The sequence below is a fragment of the Perca flavescens genome, chromosome 3 (genome assembly GCF_004354835.1).
Source record: "Perca flavescens isolate YP-PL-M2 chromosome 3, PFLA_1.0, whole genome shotgun sequence".
NCBI classification, from domain to species: Eukaryota; Metazoa; Chordata; class Actinopteri; order Perciformes; family Percidae; genus Perca; species Perca flavescens.
In genome coordinates, this window is record NC_041333.1 from 377,240 (window position 1) to 396,776 (window position 19,537).

At 42.4% G+C, this 19,537-nt stretch overlaps 1 protein-coding gene across 2 annotated transcripts in view; it reads left to right on the forward strand.

Moving 5' to 3' along the window:
• The window catches only part of nxn (nucleoredoxin), an 89,966-nt gene that overhangs the window by 65,628 nt on the left and 4,801 nt on the right, over positions 1–19,537 (forward strand). For both annotated transcript variants that reach the window (XM_028572518.1, XM_028572523.1), the window contains exons 2-7: positions 7,509–7,626; positions 11,593–11,726; positions 13,677–13,777; positions 13,927–14,033; positions 14,831–15,010; positions 15,567–15,691. In XM_028572518.1, the coding sequence (XP_028428319.1) occupies positions 7,509–7,626; positions 11,593–11,726; positions 13,677–13,777; positions 13,927–14,033; positions 14,831–15,010; positions 15,567–15,691 (765 nt within the window). The remainder of the gene's footprint in view (positions 1–7,508; positions 7,627–11,592; positions 11,727–13,676; positions 13,778–13,926; positions 14,034–14,830; positions 15,011–15,566; positions 15,692–19,537) is intronic.

Genomic DNA, 19,537 nt, shown 5'->3' on the forward strand with positions numbered 1-19,537 from the left:
TGAGTTACAACTAACAAATCATGACACACTATTCATACAACTAGCTTCTGTCAGTGTCGAGGTAAATCATTACGGCTCACTTGAGTTAAGCTGAATTTAATGATTGACTTACAGAGATTGACCTGAATAAGAATGTTACCGTGACTACACGTTGCTTCACACATATGTAATGTACTGTAACATACATAAACATAATGTTTGTGTATATCTTAGTTTACATACTTGTACAGATAAATCTGAATAAGGTATTAACATGTTGACATGTAATTGTTCCTGCATGCTACTAGTGTAGGCTAAACGTTAGCGACTCTGCTCTGGATTTGGCGACGTTTACATTGCAGCAATTCCAGCCAAACGTTTGGGATTGTGGGTAGTTCTCCATGACATGAAAACATGTTTTTCTTAAAACAAGGTTTTGTGGCTTCTACAGAAGCATGAACCATATTTTCACAATCTCGTAGCTTGTGGTGAGTCTACCTTGAATGGTTTAGACATTATGGCTAATATTTAATATTCCTTATGCAGAATGGGATCGATATAAATGTGATTTTCACTTCTGAAACCACACTGCTGAGCTCTATAAAGCATAAAAACTGAGTGTGACAGCAAATCAGGATTCTCAAAAATGTATCACATGACAAGCCGCCTAATATAACTTCATAATCACACATAAATGTCTAGATGAGTGGTGTTTTTTAATTTTATTCTCTTGCATTTGCATGTTTGTTGTTGAAAATGTCAGTTTAGCATGCATGGATGACTAAAGTGGAGAGAAGTGTGTAATGACATTTCTTTCCACATTAGTTTGGATATGGCCCGTGTGTGTAATAGGTTTACACTTTGCTCTTTGTGATTTATCATAAAGAAAGGGGAATGGATGGTGAGAGAAGTCTATGGACCGGCAGGGGGGCAGACAGACTGGTCTAAACACCACTGGGAGTAAAGAATGCACCCCCTGCCATCCTGACCTTTGGCCTTGCTGAATGTAGGCCTCAGGGGCAGCCCACGCCTGTGGAGAAACAATGCTGCAGATACCTTTTGAGTCCTGGCTTTTTATTCCTTTACAATCCCCCCGCTTTTTACACCACGTTCTTTACTACATAAAAACTTCTCCCCATACAGGGTCCAAGTTTGGATTTAGAGCCTGTATTCAGGGGGTCGCTTTTGTGCCTCCACACAAGGCTGGAAGGAGGAAAACACCCACACACCTCTCTTTCTCTCCCTCCCTTTTTCTGCTGGGTTATTTCCCCTAAGCCCTCTGCCATTCTGGCACCTGTTTTCCTCACAAAACCGTTAATTTATCACTGAATTATTAACTAAGAGCCCACAGTGTGTCTAGCACTCGGTGACATGTCCTGACTTGTGGGGGGGGTTGCCGTAGCAACGGGGGGCCTTTGTCGAGGAAAAAAAGCAATTTAGCCAGTGTCTGCGTTCTGCAGGATGCACCACCAAAATGGTTCGGTGGGACAATGTTATAGCATTAATAAAATACATGAGATAGCAGCATCATTTTGCATTGAAGAGGCATGATGCCAAAGCCTGTGTTCTTTCAGCTCGACAATTTCCAGGGAAGTGGATTTGGCCATCACAATGGATGTGTAGTGCAGGATGAGCCTCTGTAATGAGCACAGTGGAGTAGGTTGGAGTGAGTGGCCTGTACTTTTTATATTTTAGGAATATAGCTGACACTCGAGGGGGAAAAAATAGATGTGGTTGGAAAATAGAGAAACATTTTTTTACTTTTTTTTTTTTTTTTTTTAAATCATGTGACAACAGTTGTGCAGAGTCAGTGATAGTAAAGCCCTGAAGATGACCGCTCTTGTGGTGGTTTATGTAATGCAAAACAACATGCACATGCAAAAAGAGATGAAGCATATTAAGAGAGAGGTCATCAGTCTAGCATGGAGAAAGGGCGGCGACTGTGCAGCTGTCAGAGGGTTTGAGATTACGGCCGTGAAGATTCTTGACCGGGTAAAGCGATAGTCATGTCAGAGCAGCACAGATGGAAGTGCAAAGTAACACAAACTAGCCTGCATAGTGTTGGCTGAAGTATGGCTAAGAGGTTGGAGGGGAGGGCTCCCTTTGTAGCCATGAAGAGAAGCAACAGGGTTTTGAAGTGGATACAGGCAGTTACTGAGAGCCTTGGGAGCAGATTGAGGTGGGGTGTAACATGGAGGAATGTAAGTCAAAGCTAGCTGCAGGGGCCCAGCCAAATGGGAGTTCCAGCGGTGTAGTCTGTAATGAGTTAGCAGGCAGGAGAAGTTTGTTTCTCATCGGTCTTCAACCATGGACTGAGAAGAGAATGTCAAATGTTTTAGATTTTAACCTGAAAGCTTCCTGACACATGATGAATGAGCTGCTGCTGCTGCTGCTGTGCACCAACCTGTTAGTTTGAATCCATTTGCAGATTAAGTTATCCATGTTGCACAGGGGATGGCTTGGCTTTTTAAAGAAGCTTGTCTTCGTGCCTGCCAAGAGGCAAATCAAGAGTCTAGTCCAGCCTGTTCTCCCCTGCTCGCCACTACAGTAAATCTTTACGGTCCGAGATCAGGCGCTCTCAATACAAAGTCCCATCGAAGACAAATGCTTTTGTTGAACATGTCTTGTGGGAGGGGCTGGTCAGTCCATCAGACAGACAAGCTTCCATCTTCTCACAAATGGCTTGCTTTACACACTAACAACCAACATTTATGGGAAGAAGCCATTGATCACCTGATTGTTATCTCCTCGTACAAATTGAAATATTTTATTTTATTTTGTAAAAAAACCCTCCTCTGGACACTTAAATCAAATCAAACTGGAACATGATTTCCTCTGTGTCCCTAATATGGAAAACATTACTCAAGCTGTGCTGGAAACTGTGCCAATAAATTCCTTTTGGCATAAATAAAAATATTATATGGGGAACATTTTTGCCTGATCATACATTCCATTGAGAATTCTTGCGTAGGTTAAATTTAAATTCCACAAATCCACTGTGAGCAGTTATGAATTGTCGATACTGTAAGTTGTTTATCTGGATGAAATGGAATGAATAACACGAACATTTAGTTAAAGCCCCCCTTTTTTCAAGATAAGAATTGGATTATAATCTTTTGTCCCATGTATAATACTCTAAAGATAAAGGACTGTGCTGCTGTCAGCATCACAGCAGGATACCTTTGTAGAGGCACTGTTGTAGCGATGGAGCGTCTGGCAGATGCTTCAGGCCTATCTGGCCCAGTGAAAGCACATCTGTGAGGAGATGGGGCTGGAACAATGATGGGTGGATTGGGCATGTTGAGTGATGACATTTTTTCCACTCTAGTTCTCTCAACAGGGTGACACACACCAGTTACTGACAGAGGCCGAATTTCACTGCAGGCTGGACTCAAAAATGGAAGCAGATGTGTACAGATTTCAAACTTTTAGCTCTCAAATGTGTTGGGGCTTCTCCACGTAAGCTAACCTTCTTTTTTAAAGAGCAGAATGTTGCCATAAAGTGCAACAGTGCAAAGAGGCATGAAAGTGATCGCCATGCATGACATAACATGGAAATGTGGATTTCTCTGGAGGGGGTTTGTCTCCCTCCTTTTTTTTTCTTGCCCACTTGCAGTCCAGAATATACTGGTACAGTAGGACTTTATACAGGCATTGATCCCATCAAAAGAAATGTAGCTACGTCTTAAAAGAAACGGCATTTTCTTTGATCAGTGGGCTAATACGACTTTCAACCTTGGTATTTCTATGCACACTGATCTTCCGGCCCCACCATGGGCTGATTTTCAGCTCTTCTTCTGGATATGGATCCGCAGCCATGCATAATCCAATTAGCACGATGAGCACCAGGCGCAGTGTGAGCCTAATGTTTGCATGTCCAAGAGAGTTAATGGATTGTTAGTATGGATTTCCAGCTCTCGCTGGGGTCTTAACACTCGGTGGGCTCTCTATAGGGGTTATTGGCATCCTTAAACCGGTGTGTAACTATATAGCCTGGCCTCCTGCTCGGCTATATAGTTACACACTCTGTTGATCTGATATTGATCATGAATAGAGGCGCCCTTAGAGAAAGCCGGGAATGGCAACATGCCATCTTGATACGGTGAATACAATCTGAAAGAAGTTTACATGCAAATAAGCTAGTTTTATATTTCTCCAACATATGTAAATATTTCATAAATTGGAAAAGAGAACCGTTTGGGCTGCAAATAACGGTTATTTACATGATTAGTTAATCTGCAAAATATGTTCTTAATGAATCTTTTTATTAAGAAAATGACGGAAAATAACAGTCCTTCTACAGTTTCCTACAGTCCAAGGTGACATCTTCAAATGTTATGTTGTGTCCGACCAGCAGTCTAAAACTTCAATGTATTCAGTTTACAATATCAAACTGAGAAAATAAGTAGTTTTTGATGAAAAAATTATCAAATTTCCAAAAAGTTGGCCATCAATTTGAAAGGAATCAGTTTGGCATTTGTGGAAATACGCCTATTGGCTTTAGGAGTTAGATGAGAAGATGACACCACTGTCACGGCTGAATGTAGCTGCAGCTGGTTATCTTAGCTTAGCATAAAGACTGGGGTAAGATGGGGTAAAAGCTAGCCTGGCTCGGACTAAAGGTAACAACGTCCACCTACTAGAACCTCTAAAGCTTATTAATTAACACGTTGTAACTTGTCTGTTAATCGTATAAAAAGCTAAGCTAGCCGGCTGCTTGCTGTAGCTTCATATTTATTGTACAGATGAGAGTGGTATTGACCTTCTCTGAACTCTCAGCAAGAAAGCAACTAAGTGTCTTTCCCCCAACTATTTCATTAATTAATCTTCTCAGTTGTACATACAGCAGCACACAAGACTGTAACAAAATGAGTCCCGTGACAGACTAATAAAACCTGACAAGATCACAAAAATATCCTTTACATCACTTCTACAAGACGGAAGCGTTTTCTCAAGCCAAGGGATGAATGCAGATTTGACAGTATGATTTGTGTGTTTTTTACTATCATGTCACATTCTGTATTTATTGTCTCAGCTATAATAGACAGCCTGCGGCTCTCGACAATGAAACCGTGTTTTGGGGGAAATGGATCGCTGTGGCTCATGTGGATCCTCATGTTTTCTATTCACGACACGAGGAGGACGCTGTTATTGTGAGAGCTATTGTCTTTGGTGTTTGGAGAAAGATTTTGGATTACAATGAAAACTCAACACTCGGCTGTGACAAGCGTGAGAAACCCCCTTTTCCACCCCACCCATGCATGATGAATTCTTTCAAGGTGCTGAAATCTCTTTGACGTTTCAGACTCCAGGACATGTAGCTTTTGTAATCATAACTGGCCCTTTCATTCTAAAGGCATATCTAAACCCGCGAAGGATTTAGCATCAGGGGCTACTATGATCTGCAGCCAAATCACCAGGCAGACATGATTCAAGGATGCAGGAAATAAGTGGCACGACAGAGAAGAGGTAGGAATTGGTTTCTGCCTCTGAAGTTGCTGCACAGATCTCTCAGCTGCTCTGGAGCACTGGAACGACATAGAGAGCCTTGGTACAAATAAGTCATGCGCTTCAATTATCTTATATGAGCTTCAAGGATGTACATTAACCTGTAGTGTGGTTCCAATTTTGAGCCATGGTAGCTGCATCTTTTCAAAATCATATTATCTCAGTGTGGATACATCTGGGCCTTGACATAGAATACAGCGCTTGACATTTTCGTGCGAGTGCAGAACCAATCACACTATCATTCTGCTTTTTTTCCTTTCCTCTTGTGGCCGTCTCACACTCTTTCGGCTAAATCCGGCTCTCATTCTCACATCATCAGCCCTGGATGACTGCAGCAGGCGGCTGAGTGAAATGGGTGCAGTTGCACAGATTCAGTGTCGGGCACGCCAGCTCTCGGAGACAGTCACAGTTAATGTCCCTAAACCCCATTAATTTGTGAGCCGAGATCGAGTTTCCAAAAGCGGCGTGGAACGTGTGGTAAAACTGTTGACCGTGGCAGACACTGAAGTTTGCTTTTGAGGGACTTCCAGACCAACATTTTCGGGAGGCTCCGGGTTGTCTTGGCCATGGGACGGACCGTCTGACCTGCTGTCAGAAAGGGCCTGCAGTTGACCTCTGGCAAGTGTATGACAACATTTGTGCAAAGAGGAGACACACAATATGAGTAAAACATACACCGCGCACACTTTTCTCTCTCTTATTCAGTCTGCTTATCAGAATCTTTGTGCTCGACTCCTGCAGTGAAGTCACTGTTTGCACAGAAAGAGAGCAACAAAAGGTTGTCGTCAAACTGTAACACAACTCCAAGCTTACTTCACAGAGCCTCAGGAAAAACAGCGCTCACTTCATTTGGCACACTACCTGTTAGAAGAATAACTACTGCAGCATCCAGACAACGCAAATCATTATATGATGTGGGTACTTAGGTGTTTGGCTGAGCACAGCAGGTAATACATTGAATGGTACAGTGTTAAATTTGTTTTTGGCAAAGATGAAATCGCCTTTTTTATAGAACGTCCTGCAAAGTCATTAAAGGCATTTCAATTCAAGATTAAATAGAAACTGGTCAGAACCTGAAGGATATGAGTCAAATAAAAGACCGAGCCTCTGACACTATAGTCTTCTGGAGATGTTCCTCACTTTTGCTCTCCTGTCTGAATTTTCTGATCTGGATTACATGCTGCAAGGGATCCCCTTCTTATTCTTTTGCACTTGCTGAAGCAGCAACATTGCACAGAGCCGATTGCCGCTGTTTACGAGACACAGGCTATTTTCTATTCACAGTGTAGGACTCTTCCCTCTGATATGGAAAGTGAGTCTCAGATATGTGAAATGCCTGATCTCCACTTTGATGTTAAGGAATACACTGATTGCTAAACTCTATAAATAGTGTCAGTCCATGCACAGATTTCTGACTATATAGGATCTTTTCTGACTTTATGAGGCCATATTCTTAGCAACTCATTTATTATGATTAAATTCAAGGCCAATGGGCGCTCATAAATGCCTACAGAGGCTTGGATTGTCTATCCAAGACGCTCCAATAATTCACAGTGCTCAACACTTCAGGATTCAGAAAGTTCTTCTTTACCGCAGAGCTAAAGTAGTGCTTTTTTCGGCATGCTTTTACAATTATTCATGACACAGCGGGGACAGCATGAGTTTGCTCTCATTCAGCCTCTTTTAAAGTGCAGCAGTGTGCTTCTCACCCTCTGCTAATTCACCTCAGGGCTATTTTTTTTTTTTTTTTTTTATTCTACCTCCTAGTCTCCCGAGTCTCTTTTAAACAGCAGAGAGGGTGTTTGTCCTATAAAATACATATAGTGCTCAGTTGACATTTGTTTTGTTTAAACTGCAGTATTTTAGGTGAACCCACTGCTCCGCGTAGCTACACTAAAGACATCATTTTAGACTGGGTTAAATAGTTTTTCCAGCTCTGAAATTGAAATAATTATAAATGTTTCCATCAAGGTTTTTTTCTTTTCTTTTTCCAACCTCTCCTCATCTTTTTCTCTCCACAGATGAAGCTGTGGAACAAATACAAAGTAACTAGTATCCCATCTCTGGTGTTTGTGGACGCAGCCACGGGGAAGGTGGTGTGTCGAAATGGTCTACTGGTGGTCAGAGATGACCCTAAAGGTGAGATCGGCAGACTCCACAGCCACTCACACATGCATTTGTGGTATATTATTAGGGAAGACCGTAAGCTGATTTACTTTTATCACCTGACCCCAAGCTCTGACCTTAATCCTCTTTATTAACCCCGACCACCAACCAGCCATTCAGCCCTAAAAATATCAGTGAAATGAGGTAATAGGAAGACATTTGAGGGTCAAAAGGACAGAACAACATGGATCAATTTCTCACACACTTTGTCTGTCAAACCTGTGTAACCCTGAATTCTTGGTGGGGAGCATTCTTCAGAGTCTCTGGGTAAAAGATGGGATACCGCTTTTCCTTGAATAATCTATTTAATCAACACCATCAAGACTGTATCAAACTCAAATTGCACACCCCTCGCTCTGGGTTCACAGCAGACGTTCTACTCTACTGTTACACCTGTCCCAAATAAAACTGCAACAGGTAGGAAAATTCCCCTGAGGCAATGGGGCATGAATGAGCAACTTACAAGTAATAGAAAATGTGGATTAATGTGCGTTTTTGATGTGGAATTTCTACTCCTTGTCTTTATTTTAAAAAAACGTACGGAAAGACACCTAATGATACAGTAGGGCTGCTCGATCATGTAAAAAATCCTAATCACGATTATTTTGGTCAATATTGAAATCACGATTATTTAACGTGATTATTCATTGACTTTTGGAAAGATATTGCAGTTATTACATTTTAAAAAAAAAACATCGAAACAAAAGTTAAACACAACAATGGAAACACCCTGAACTGTCATTTCCCTTCCCTTTTTAACGTTTTTTGTATTTTTTCATTCAGAACACAAGACAAAAAAGGAGTTTACTTGCAAAACTCTCAACTAGAATGAATGAGCAACTTACATGTAATAGAAAATGTGCATTAATATGCATTTTGATTTTTCAGTTCGTGCAGAAGAAACTGACAGACACTTGATGATGCAGTGCTAGTGGTTGATACTAAAATAATAACAATTGTAGTAATAATAATCAAACTTTATTCTGCAACAGTGCAAAATATTATATTAATGTACAGCTTTGTTACACAACACAAATGAGTTGAGATAAACTTCATAAATGTAAAGTAGTAAACCATGATGTAAAGGAGTACAGAAGTCACGCCTACGTACACACAGACACAACCCTCATTCTCTGTAATGATGTTTACCAAATGCTCCCAGTTCCCTGTGCAGGGCCACATCATTCAGCATTTGGCTAAAGCATTTTTGCAATAGCCCCCCACTCCTCATTTGTGTTGCCATAATTATGGTGCTGCATGAATATTATAGTGTGTTCATGTCTCTCTTCCTCATCTGCAAACCCTATAATTTCTGCACTTTGAAGTGGAGACAGAGAATTAACAAGAGTGAACTTGCATTCCTTTCCCTGTACGGAGGACGTCCTCTGTGGCTGTGAAGATCTCAATATTTTCAACCGTTGCCTCTTCAGACCTCGATAGGTCGGCGTGAAAAGGAAGTGCCGTTAGTCATGTGAGAAGGGAGAATAGCGGCTCTATGGCAGCGCAGTGGTGAATCAGAATGGATTTCACACAAGGATTCTGACAGATTTCCCTGCCTGCTTGGTTAATGAAAGCCAGTCCGAGTCTGCAGAATTATCCATGATTCCGTAACTGTTCTTCCAAACTAGATGTGGCTGGAGAACACATGAATCTCAGGACTGAGTAGCAAAAATGGGCACAGACACACTACCATGCCTTCATTTTCTGTTAATGCTTACCACTTAAAGTGCTCATATTGTGCTTTTTGGCTTTTTTCCTTTCTTTTATGGTGTTCTATATCTTTTTGTGCATGTTATAGGTTTACAAAGTGAAAAAGCCCAAAGTCCCCCCCAAAGGGACTTACCATCTCCAACAGAAAACACTGTTCACAAACTGCTCCAAACAGCTCTATTGTAGTCCAGCCTTTACTTCAGAGACAAACGTGGTCACTTTGGAACACACGTTATAATACTCTGCTTCTGACTGGCTAGTAGTCCTTACCTAGCTACTGCACTTGTGCGACTCCCAACAAAGATGGAACAGAAGTGAGATGTCTCACTCTGTAGCTAAAACGGAGAGCTCAACACACAGGGTGAAAAGAGGAGTTGCAGCAATGTGCAGTACAACAAAAATGGTGTTTTTTGAAAATTAAACCATGTAAACCTATTCTGGTACAACCTCTTAATACAATTATGAACCTGAAAATGAGCATAATATGAGTACTTTAACAGGCTCACATTTTGGTTTTATTGTTCATTTTGATGTATTTCCTGTTCATATTATTTGAGAGGCAGACTAAGAGCACTTCCTGACGAAATCAATTCAACTATGGTTAGGAATAGGAAAAGGGCACTAAAGTTTGCTGTACATCGAGACTGGGAGGGGCGGGTGAACGATTCAGGGCCGTCTACCTTTCACTCTTGATGAAAAGCCTGACTTGAGTGGCGGCAGACTAGCCTGCAGCGTGAAGATGGAGTGCACTTTTACAATCAGGACAACAATAAAAGGCTGTGTCAGTGCGGTGCAGACGTGTCATTCCTGCCTAATGAAGCCCTAGACAACCATGCTCCCATAAAGAGCCCATTATGAACTAGCCAGGTTTTATTTATGATTGCCTTCTTTTTAATTCTGCTGTACCAAATGCATCTCTAGAGCTTGACGGTAACAATGAAGAGACCTTGAAAGGGAAATGAAAAGTGTGAAGGAGAGGCATGGCTTTCAGTCGTCATTAAAACCACAATTTGAATCCAGTGTGCATTTCTAGTAGAAGATGTGACAAAAATGCCTGTAAGTAACGTATACATGACAAACATATGTGACTTTTTGTTATCTAACAGCCATGCCACAGACGGAAATAGTGTCTCTGGTTTAGAGCTGCAATGATTAGTCGATTAATTGATTGATTGGTCAATTGACAAAAAAATAATGTTGATATTCGTTTTGGGACAAATTTCTGAGAAATATAATACCAAAATATGAATATGTTCTAGTTTCCTTTTGTCTTCTACGACTGTGAATTAAATATCTGTGGACAAAATAAGACATTTGAGGGCATCACTTTGGATTAAGGGAAAACAATTAATCGAGAAAGTATTTGACAGATTTATCAATAATGAAAATAATTGTTAGTTGCAACCCTACTCTGGTTTTTCAACTAACCTGAAACACTTTTTTTTGAACTACTCTTGTGTTGTGGCTTGATGGATGGGTTTGGTCCACACTGAAATATTTCCATAACTATTGAATAGATTACAATGATAAACATTCATGTGCCCCTCGGGATAAATTGTAATAACTTTGGCGATCCACTGACGTTCATCTAGCGCCATCGTAAAATATCTTGGTTTCTGACCAAATACCTGGCAAAGTAATGCCATTCCCGTCAGCCTCAGGTTTATTATTATTAACATGCTAAACTAATACAGTGACCATGGTAACCATTATACCTGCTAAATATCAGCATTGTTATGTTAGCATGCTGATGTTAGCATTTAGCTCAAAGCACTGCTGTGCCTATGTACAGCTTCACAGAGCAGCTAGCATTAGCATAGTTTTGTTGTCTTAGCCAGGGTTTCCCCCAGTGTATTGCAAGCCACATGGCCCCCTGGGCCTAAGTTGCCCCCTACCACGCCTAAGTCTCTGGAAATTATTTTTGTATGTATTTTTAAGACGTTTTTTGAACTGCAGTTACAGTTAGCTTTCAGCACTGACTCAATATAAAGGCCCTATGGAATCTGCGTTTAGCTTTTTTAAATTCTCAATTTCACCATTCCGTCCATCATTCTGTTGTGTTATTACTGGCTCACACCAGGCCCTCGTCAAAAAAGACACTTGCCACCGGGCTAAACAATTTTTTTGGGTGGAAACCCTGTTATCTGTGTTATCTTTCTTTTTCTGGTTATTTTCTTTCCCTTCTATCCCTTCCCATTGCCCCCCCTCCACTTTCCTGCCCTATCCCAGGCCTGGAGTTCCCCTGGGGGCCGAAGCCATTTGCAGAGGTGGTGGCAGGGCCTCTGCTCAGGAACAACAGGCAGACAACAGACAGCAGCTCTCTGGAAGGCCACCACGTGGGCGTCTACTTCTCAGCACACTGGGTGAGTACAGGAAGCAGAGAAACAGGACAAAGAGGACCCTGATTTTTACTTTACTCCTGACTGTCAAAACACAGAAACATCTGTGAGAAGAAAGGGTGGTGGAGGTGAAAGAGGGAGTGGTTAGTCAGGATAAGTCAGATAAGAGATGGGAGCAGAGCAGGAGGGTGGAGGCGACTCTACACTAACAGTGGTTAGCTATCCCTATCAGTCCTTTCACCACCACCTCTGGACCTTTTTTTTTAAAGTAGGCATTGGTCACCACACCCCACTGACATCATCACTATTGTCTCTTTCTCTGCTGGACCTGCTGATAGCCAGTGAGGGTCATGACTCAGTGATGCATGAAAGATCGGTGAACTGTTCCTGATGAGATGCAGCGCAGGCTGCTGGGCCAGTCAGCGCAGCAGCAGCCAGAGCCGCAGCCTCCGAGACGGGCTCTTCAGAACGGTGACGCCTGAAGGCTGGCTCAAACCCCAGACCCATACCAAATTGAAAAGGACAAGTCACAAAAGCCATTACAGGAGTTTATTTGCGGTGTTTTTACACCACATTCCCCCTGGTTACTCATGTAAATCTATCCGCTATTAAAGTGATTTTACAAACATGAAATGCCAGCACCTGGCCTTGGCATCCATTTAAACAGAATTTATTTTCCCCTTAATGTTCTAGGAACTTGAAATGGCCCGTGGCAGAGAAACATGACCTATATTTCACTGTGCAGTTGCTTTTTTGCCTGCAGTGTGAGGGAATGTTTCTTTTTAACTCATTACAATACAACTTGAGCTAAAAGTTCAGTCACAGACACCGGCAAAGAAAAGCCCACATTAGACGGCTTTATGATGCTTTAGCTTCGACAGCACATTGTGCAAACTATAATATAGTATAACTATAATATACAGTGTTTACTTCTATGAGAAACCGGGGAAGAAGTCAATTAATGAGCAGTGAATTGATCGAGGCTTTGTGCCTCACACTCTCACTCTCAGTCCCTTTGTGTCGGTAAGATGAGGATTTATGACCGGATCAATGAAAGTGCTTGACATAGTGTATCCACTATAACCAGCTTGAATGGTAATGGAATGCTGTCTGGCTGCTCTATGTCAATACATTGGAATAGATCATATAATTTACTAATGTTAATGAGAACTTATTTTATTTCTTTGTTTTCACTAAAATACAACTATTGTTAAAAGGTATGACATCTACACGGAGACATTCATATGCAACTCTACAGACGCCTGCATATACTCGCATGTACGTGATTTCAAAATAAAAGCCTGTGCAGGAGAAGTTGGAAAGCGTATACAAAGGCCTCTCCTAAAGATTTAAGGCAAGATTAAAAATGATTACATGAATTTTAAATAGATGATAATATATTACTTTGTAGACATTACAACATAATGCATTTGTATATAATAATAATATAATAAATAAATCTCTGAAACGCAGTGTGGAGAGTTTTCCCGATGTCTCTCTTACCCAAAGGCAAACTTCAAAGAGGTGGTTCAAAAATGATTATAATTGCATAAGTTCCTTACCCTGTCTGATTTTAAATAGATCCTGATGTAATCTTAATGCCAGCCATGCCACAGCTCCCCCTACCTTGATAGTGTGGGATCTACACACACACACACACACACACACACACACACACACACACACACACACACACACACACACACACACACACACACACACACACACACACACACACACAGAGAGAGAGAGTCAAACACTTTCTCAAGCTACAGTATTACAGTAGACTTAGTGCTTTAAGAATTCTATATTTGAAAGTAGCTGATTAAAAGAATTACTAGTTTGTGGAAAGGTTTGGAAATACACAAAGTAATGGACCCTGCTGCAGCAACTGATCATATTTGTATACTGTACATTCCCTCGTTCAGTCCCTTTTACATTGTCTTTTTTCTTTCCTCTTTCTGTCTCTATCAGTGCCCGCCATGCCGCAGTTTGACCCGAGTCTTGGTGGAATCCTATCGAACCGTCAAAGAGTCGGGTCAGAAGTTTGAGATCGTGTTTGTCAGCGCTGACAGGTCAGATTGACGAGCCAGAACACAGACCAAATCATATTTATTGAGACACACACACACACACACACACACACACACACACACACACACACTCTGTCTGTCTTCTCTGTTCAGCTGTTAAATTGAGACCTGTTTGGTGCTGTCTGCTCCAGGTCAGAGGAGTCCTTTATGCAGTACTTCAGCGAGATGCCGTGGTTGGCGGTGCCATATTCGGACGAGGCTCGGCGGTCACGACTCAACAGACTTTATGGAATACAAGGTATTTTACAGCCGCCTCCTCCCTATATATGGGCTTCAGATCTTCAAGCTAAAAGGAGAGATTGTAGATTTATTGTTTCTGCCACACACTAAAACACTGGCACCATGGCTGACAGCTATCTGTGCTGGGCAGGCAAACGGCAACTCAGATCGCCCCCGCTGCCTGAGGAATGTGGGCCGGTTATCAAGTTTACAGTCTTGTTCACTACGGAAGTGCTCCGCCTCTTCCGCTGTGCCTCGCTCTTTTTCTCCTGATTGTGTGTGTGTGTGTGTGTGTGTGTGTGTGTGTGTGTGTGTGTGTGTGTGTGTGTGTGTGTGTGTGTGTGTGTGTGTGTGTGTGTTTTCTCGGCCTCTCCTGCAAAGTATGCGAGGAATGCATGGAAGACAAGTCAACACTGCCCCCCTCCATGCAGTTCATGATGGCCCCCACCTCTGTTGACTTCAGTCCACATGCGCGGACGGGAGCACACTCACTCACGTACACTGTTTGCTCACAGATGGTGTCTGTTTCTGATAAGGCGGTTAATAAGACAAGGAGATTATAATCAGAAGGATGGTGGGAGCCAATGACATGTGGAAAAAAGTTAGCACATCACAAGTAAAAGCAGACAGAGAGCCAAAGAGAGGCAAAAACCTAAAACATCCACACAACAAAGAATATCTCGGTGGGAGAGGGAACCGTCTGCGTCATGAAGCGATAATTAACGGAAACCACCTCCCACACTCTTGCCCATTTCCTGCCCTCCTCTCTTTGTTTTCCTCTCCCACCACCTTCACATCCTCTTTCTCTCTCACCAGGTATTCCCACGCTGATTCTGCTTGACGCAGAGGGTCACGTGATCACGCGACAGGGCCGCGTGGAGGTGCTGAACGACCCCGAGTGCCGGCTCTTTCCCTGGCACCCTCGTCCCGTGCTGGAGCTCAGCGAGTCCAACGCGGTGCAGCTCCATGAGGGGCCCTGCCTCGTCCTGTTTGTGGGTGAGTAGACGGTATTTAGGATGCAGCCTCTGCAGCTCCACATGGGGCTCTGCCTTGAGCTTCTTGCTTGTGAATGGTGTGGCATTTATGTGGAGCATATTGAATGTCAGACTCTGTGGAAAATCCTTGCAATGTTGAAAGGTCCCAAGGTCTGTTGGAAATGTTTTAGTATTTATCTATCTATTTATATGCTAATACAGAAGGTGCAAAGAAACGAAACGCAGGAGGTTTGTGAATGGCATAGAAAAAATGACTTTGACATGAATGTAGGACAGTTACTGGTTTTGTGAGGACTGAGAAGGACTAAATGCCAAAGTTGGACAGTGGTGACCCTCAAAGTGTGAGGACCACCCTGGTGTCTCTTGCGGTCAAACTGGATTACAAAACAAGACAAAGACCATCTGTACACTTTCTTTCATGTCCTCCCTCATCTGTCCCCCAGTCATCTGTCCTTCCTTGCTTCCCATTTCACTCATCTGTGCATTTTTCCTCTCACATGTGGCTTTTTTTTTGTACTTTTAAGATCTTTCTGTGTTTCTTTTCATGGTTCGTTCAGACGCTGAAGAGGAAGGTGAATTGGAGCCAGCAAAGGAGCTGATTCAGCCAATTGCGGAGAAGCTTATGGCCAAGTACAAAGCCAAGGAGGAGGAGATGCCGCTGCTGTTCTTTGTGGCTGGAGAGGTGAGATAAGCCACTCGACGCACAGATAAATGCCATTTCACACAAACCTGCATAGCTGAAATTGGGTCAATTATTGTGTGACATACGGTAACTTGTGTGTGTGTGTGTGTGTGTGTGTGTGTGTGTGTGTGTTGCTGTGATGCGCTTGGCAATATGACCTATAGTAACAGACTGGAGATTTGAGGCCAATTACTGATATAAATGCCGATCACATTGTATTGTAATGTAACAAACAATCATTTCTGGTTAAGATTCTGATTGGGATGAAAGTGAGCAAAACGATAAAGTTGCAGTCTAGAAAACCAAAACGATGAGCTAAAAGACGCTGAAATGTCGGGGGAACTGCAGAGTGAGGTGATCATTTTCATAGGTTTGGCACAACAAGCGATCAGTTTTCAAATCACACATAGTTATAGGATCCATTGTTGATATGAAAATATTGATTATGGCCATGTTAACTTTTGGTTATTAAAGAATTGTGAGCAAGATATGTCGGCCATTATGGTCAGGCTCTAATCACACAAGTCCCTGGTTTGTTTCCGCACCCAACACTTTGGCTGTTGTTGAAACGGCAGCATTAGAGGCCACTCTTTGAGCCTCTTGAACCTGCAAGAGTGACACTCACTCCTATCCATGACCAAGAATTCAACTTGGTGCCTTTTATCAGGATGGGAAGACCCAGAGCGTGCCATCAGACTTTCTCTACTACCTTAGACTGCGTCCAAATAATCCTTCCATCTCCTACTTCATCTCCTCCCACGTCACGCCCCTGTGGGACGAACCCTGAAGTTTTCATAACTCTTGTTATCTCATGTTGTTCTGTCTCGACCTTCCTAGAGCTGGTGGAGTTAGCAGTAGCGGCAGACATAATTAGCAGATTAGCTGCCTCCACCCAGTCCCCTGCTCTCTGCCCTCCAGTTCCCCTTTCCTTACCAGTTCTCCCTGCCCAACAGTGTGGGAGGACAACGCTGGTTTCTCATGTCACACACGGAGGGCAGGCTCAGGTTTCGTGGCCGTGGGGCTTGCACATGTGCTAAGTGACTGACCGTGTGTGTGTGTGTGTGTGTGTGTGTGTGTGTGTGTGTGTGTGTGTGTGTCCGAGGCCACTCGTCAGCCTGGAAATGTCACTGACATACAGTACACCGAACAAGAAAAGCCTACAGAAAGACGAGAGTTGACATGATAGTGTTTCGTGTTCATTGTCTGTGTGCCAATATTTATTTGACCTAACACAAAGACACATTGTTGCACTGGAGCTTGAAGTGATTCAGTCTAAGTTTGCTTTGTTTCCCTTGTGGCACGCATGCTAAGGCAGATATTTCTACACCTAAGCAGCGCAGGTATAATTTCCTGGCTCTTGCTCAACCGGCAAAAAAATCACAAGGTTTCATTTTCCAGATCGGATTCACGGTCAGATATTGCTTCCCGTTTCAGGCGTTTAGAGAGAGGAGCTTCCAGGCTCTGGGCTCAGACTCCTGCACCTTGGCCCGGGTAGCCCTGGTAGTTGCACACTCCTTGCCAGGCCAGCTGCTGGGTTTTCTGTGTCCATGAGACAGCAGTATGTTGGCAGTCTCTCAGGGGGGAGGCCAGGCTGAGCAGAGTGACACAGGATCTTCTTACCCTACTGAAAAAAACCATCTGCCACAGAGTAGTATATTGATTTTATAAATGCAGAATGAAAGATCTTTTGTTCTTCCATTCCTGCTGTGTACTGGCCTTTGCATGCAAAATGAACTTTAGTGCTATTATCCAGTAACATACAAATATAACATTTTTGTGGCAAGCAGCAGTGGTTCTTCTTTTCAACTTTTCCGTGCTTTATTTTGTGTGTAAAGCTCAATAGAGCTATTTTAGCCATGCTTTAGTAAAGGCAATACGGTCTGTCTGTTCACCACTTTAGTCCAAACTGTACTATCTCAACAACTATAAGATGAATGCCGTGATGTTGGAGTAACACTCATGGTTCCCAGAGGATGACGCCCACTGTATTTGGTTAGTTTTCCTCTAGCGCCACCATGAGGTTCACTTTTGTGGTTTTGAGTGAAATATCTCAACAACTATTAGATGGATTGCAATAACATTTGTTACACACATTCATGGAGCTCAGTGGATAAATCCTAATAACTTTGGGGATCCTATAAGTTTTACTCTAGCGCCACAATGAGGTTCACATTTAAAGCTGAAACAATTAGTCGATTGACCGAAAATGAATCTAGGCCTAAAACAATTCCAATGGTCTATTAATTGTCTAAATGTGAAAATTCCAGGCTCACAAATGTGAAGATTTACAGCTTTTCCTGGCCGTACTGTATTTACATTAGGGTGATTTAAATATGTTGGGTTTTGGACTGTTGATTGGACAAAACGTAACATTTGATGATGTCACCCCGGGCTCTAGGATATTGTGTCGGGCATTTGTCATTGTTTCCTGATGTTTTCTAGACCAAACGATAAATCAATGAATCAAGGAAATACTCAGTAGATTAGTCGATGATAAAAACATAGCTGCAGCTCTATTCACATTTTTGATTTTGTGAGTAAAATGTCTCAACAGCTATTAAACCAACTAGAATGAAATGTGTTACATTTGCATATGCCCCCATGAGTTGTAACAACTTGGTGATCCAGTAATGTGTTATCAAGCACCATCATCAGGTTCAAATTGTTCTATACTTTTATCATATGTCTAATACTAATTAGCAAATGTTAGCATGAAACACACCCAACTAAGACTGTGAATAAGGTTATCATTATAGTTGCTAAATATCAACATGTTAGCATTGCCACTGTGAGTATGTAAGCATGCTGATATTAGCACAGCTTCATAGAGCCCCTACATTGGCATGTAGACTTTAAGTATTGTTTAATATAAAGACATTAAAGGTTTCTTGTGTCAGGTGTTCTTTGCTCAAAAGTAAAAAGCTGTCCTAAAAGTTCAATAAATCTGACATTTTTTTTATTCCATTTAGTATTTAGATGTGCAGTGCAGCTGATAATATCCGAAATTTCACAGTCATGACTTTTCCTTGAGACATCAAAGCTGGCCAGTTAGATGGACACAGCCCTGGCTCAGAGGCCTGTGGGGAGGTTTTAAAAAAAAAAATCCTCATCAGTTCAGGCCTTATCAGATGGTCATCGTCTGTGAAATGCCACAGTGCATCAATAATCCCAATAAGCCTGATACGGCCCAGCAGGTTCCACACACTGTTAACACACGCTGAGCCTTATCGCAGCTGTGAGTGGAGTGCGGGCTGGAGCAGAGAGGCCCTTTGTCTTTTTTGTTCTGAGCTGCAGAGGGCGGGGGCTCTGGAATGGCTGCACCTCATGAGAAGCAGTTTACACAAGCAGAGAAGCCACACAAAAGAAGATGCATGACTTCCTACAGAGGCGAAGACTGATGTAGAGATTACATCTTCTCATACAGTATCAGCGGGGCTGGAAAAGGCCACAGTGACAGAGTGTGGAATTTCTCTCCTTGTGGTTTCTTTACATGGTGTGCCCAGATGATCTATAATGTACACTTAGTATGGCTGCAAGAGAGCATGCAAGGCACAGCTTCTATTTGTAGTAGGAGAATCAAGCCGTATTTCACTTGTAACAGCATTGTCCTTAGTGACAGCTTACATCTGTGAGTATTAAATGGTCATTGTATGGTGATTTGCAGCGTAATAAAACGGGCTCCATTCAGAGGAAGTTAGCTGCCTATGAAAAATACCACACTGCAACTCATCTGTTCCATCTGTTAGCAAGAGCTCACAGACTTCATCTTGGCATACTTATCCTTTTAAGGTAGCAGCACAGCCAAGCTTTTTAAATGAGAAGTCTGAGAGCTTATTGTGTGGTTTG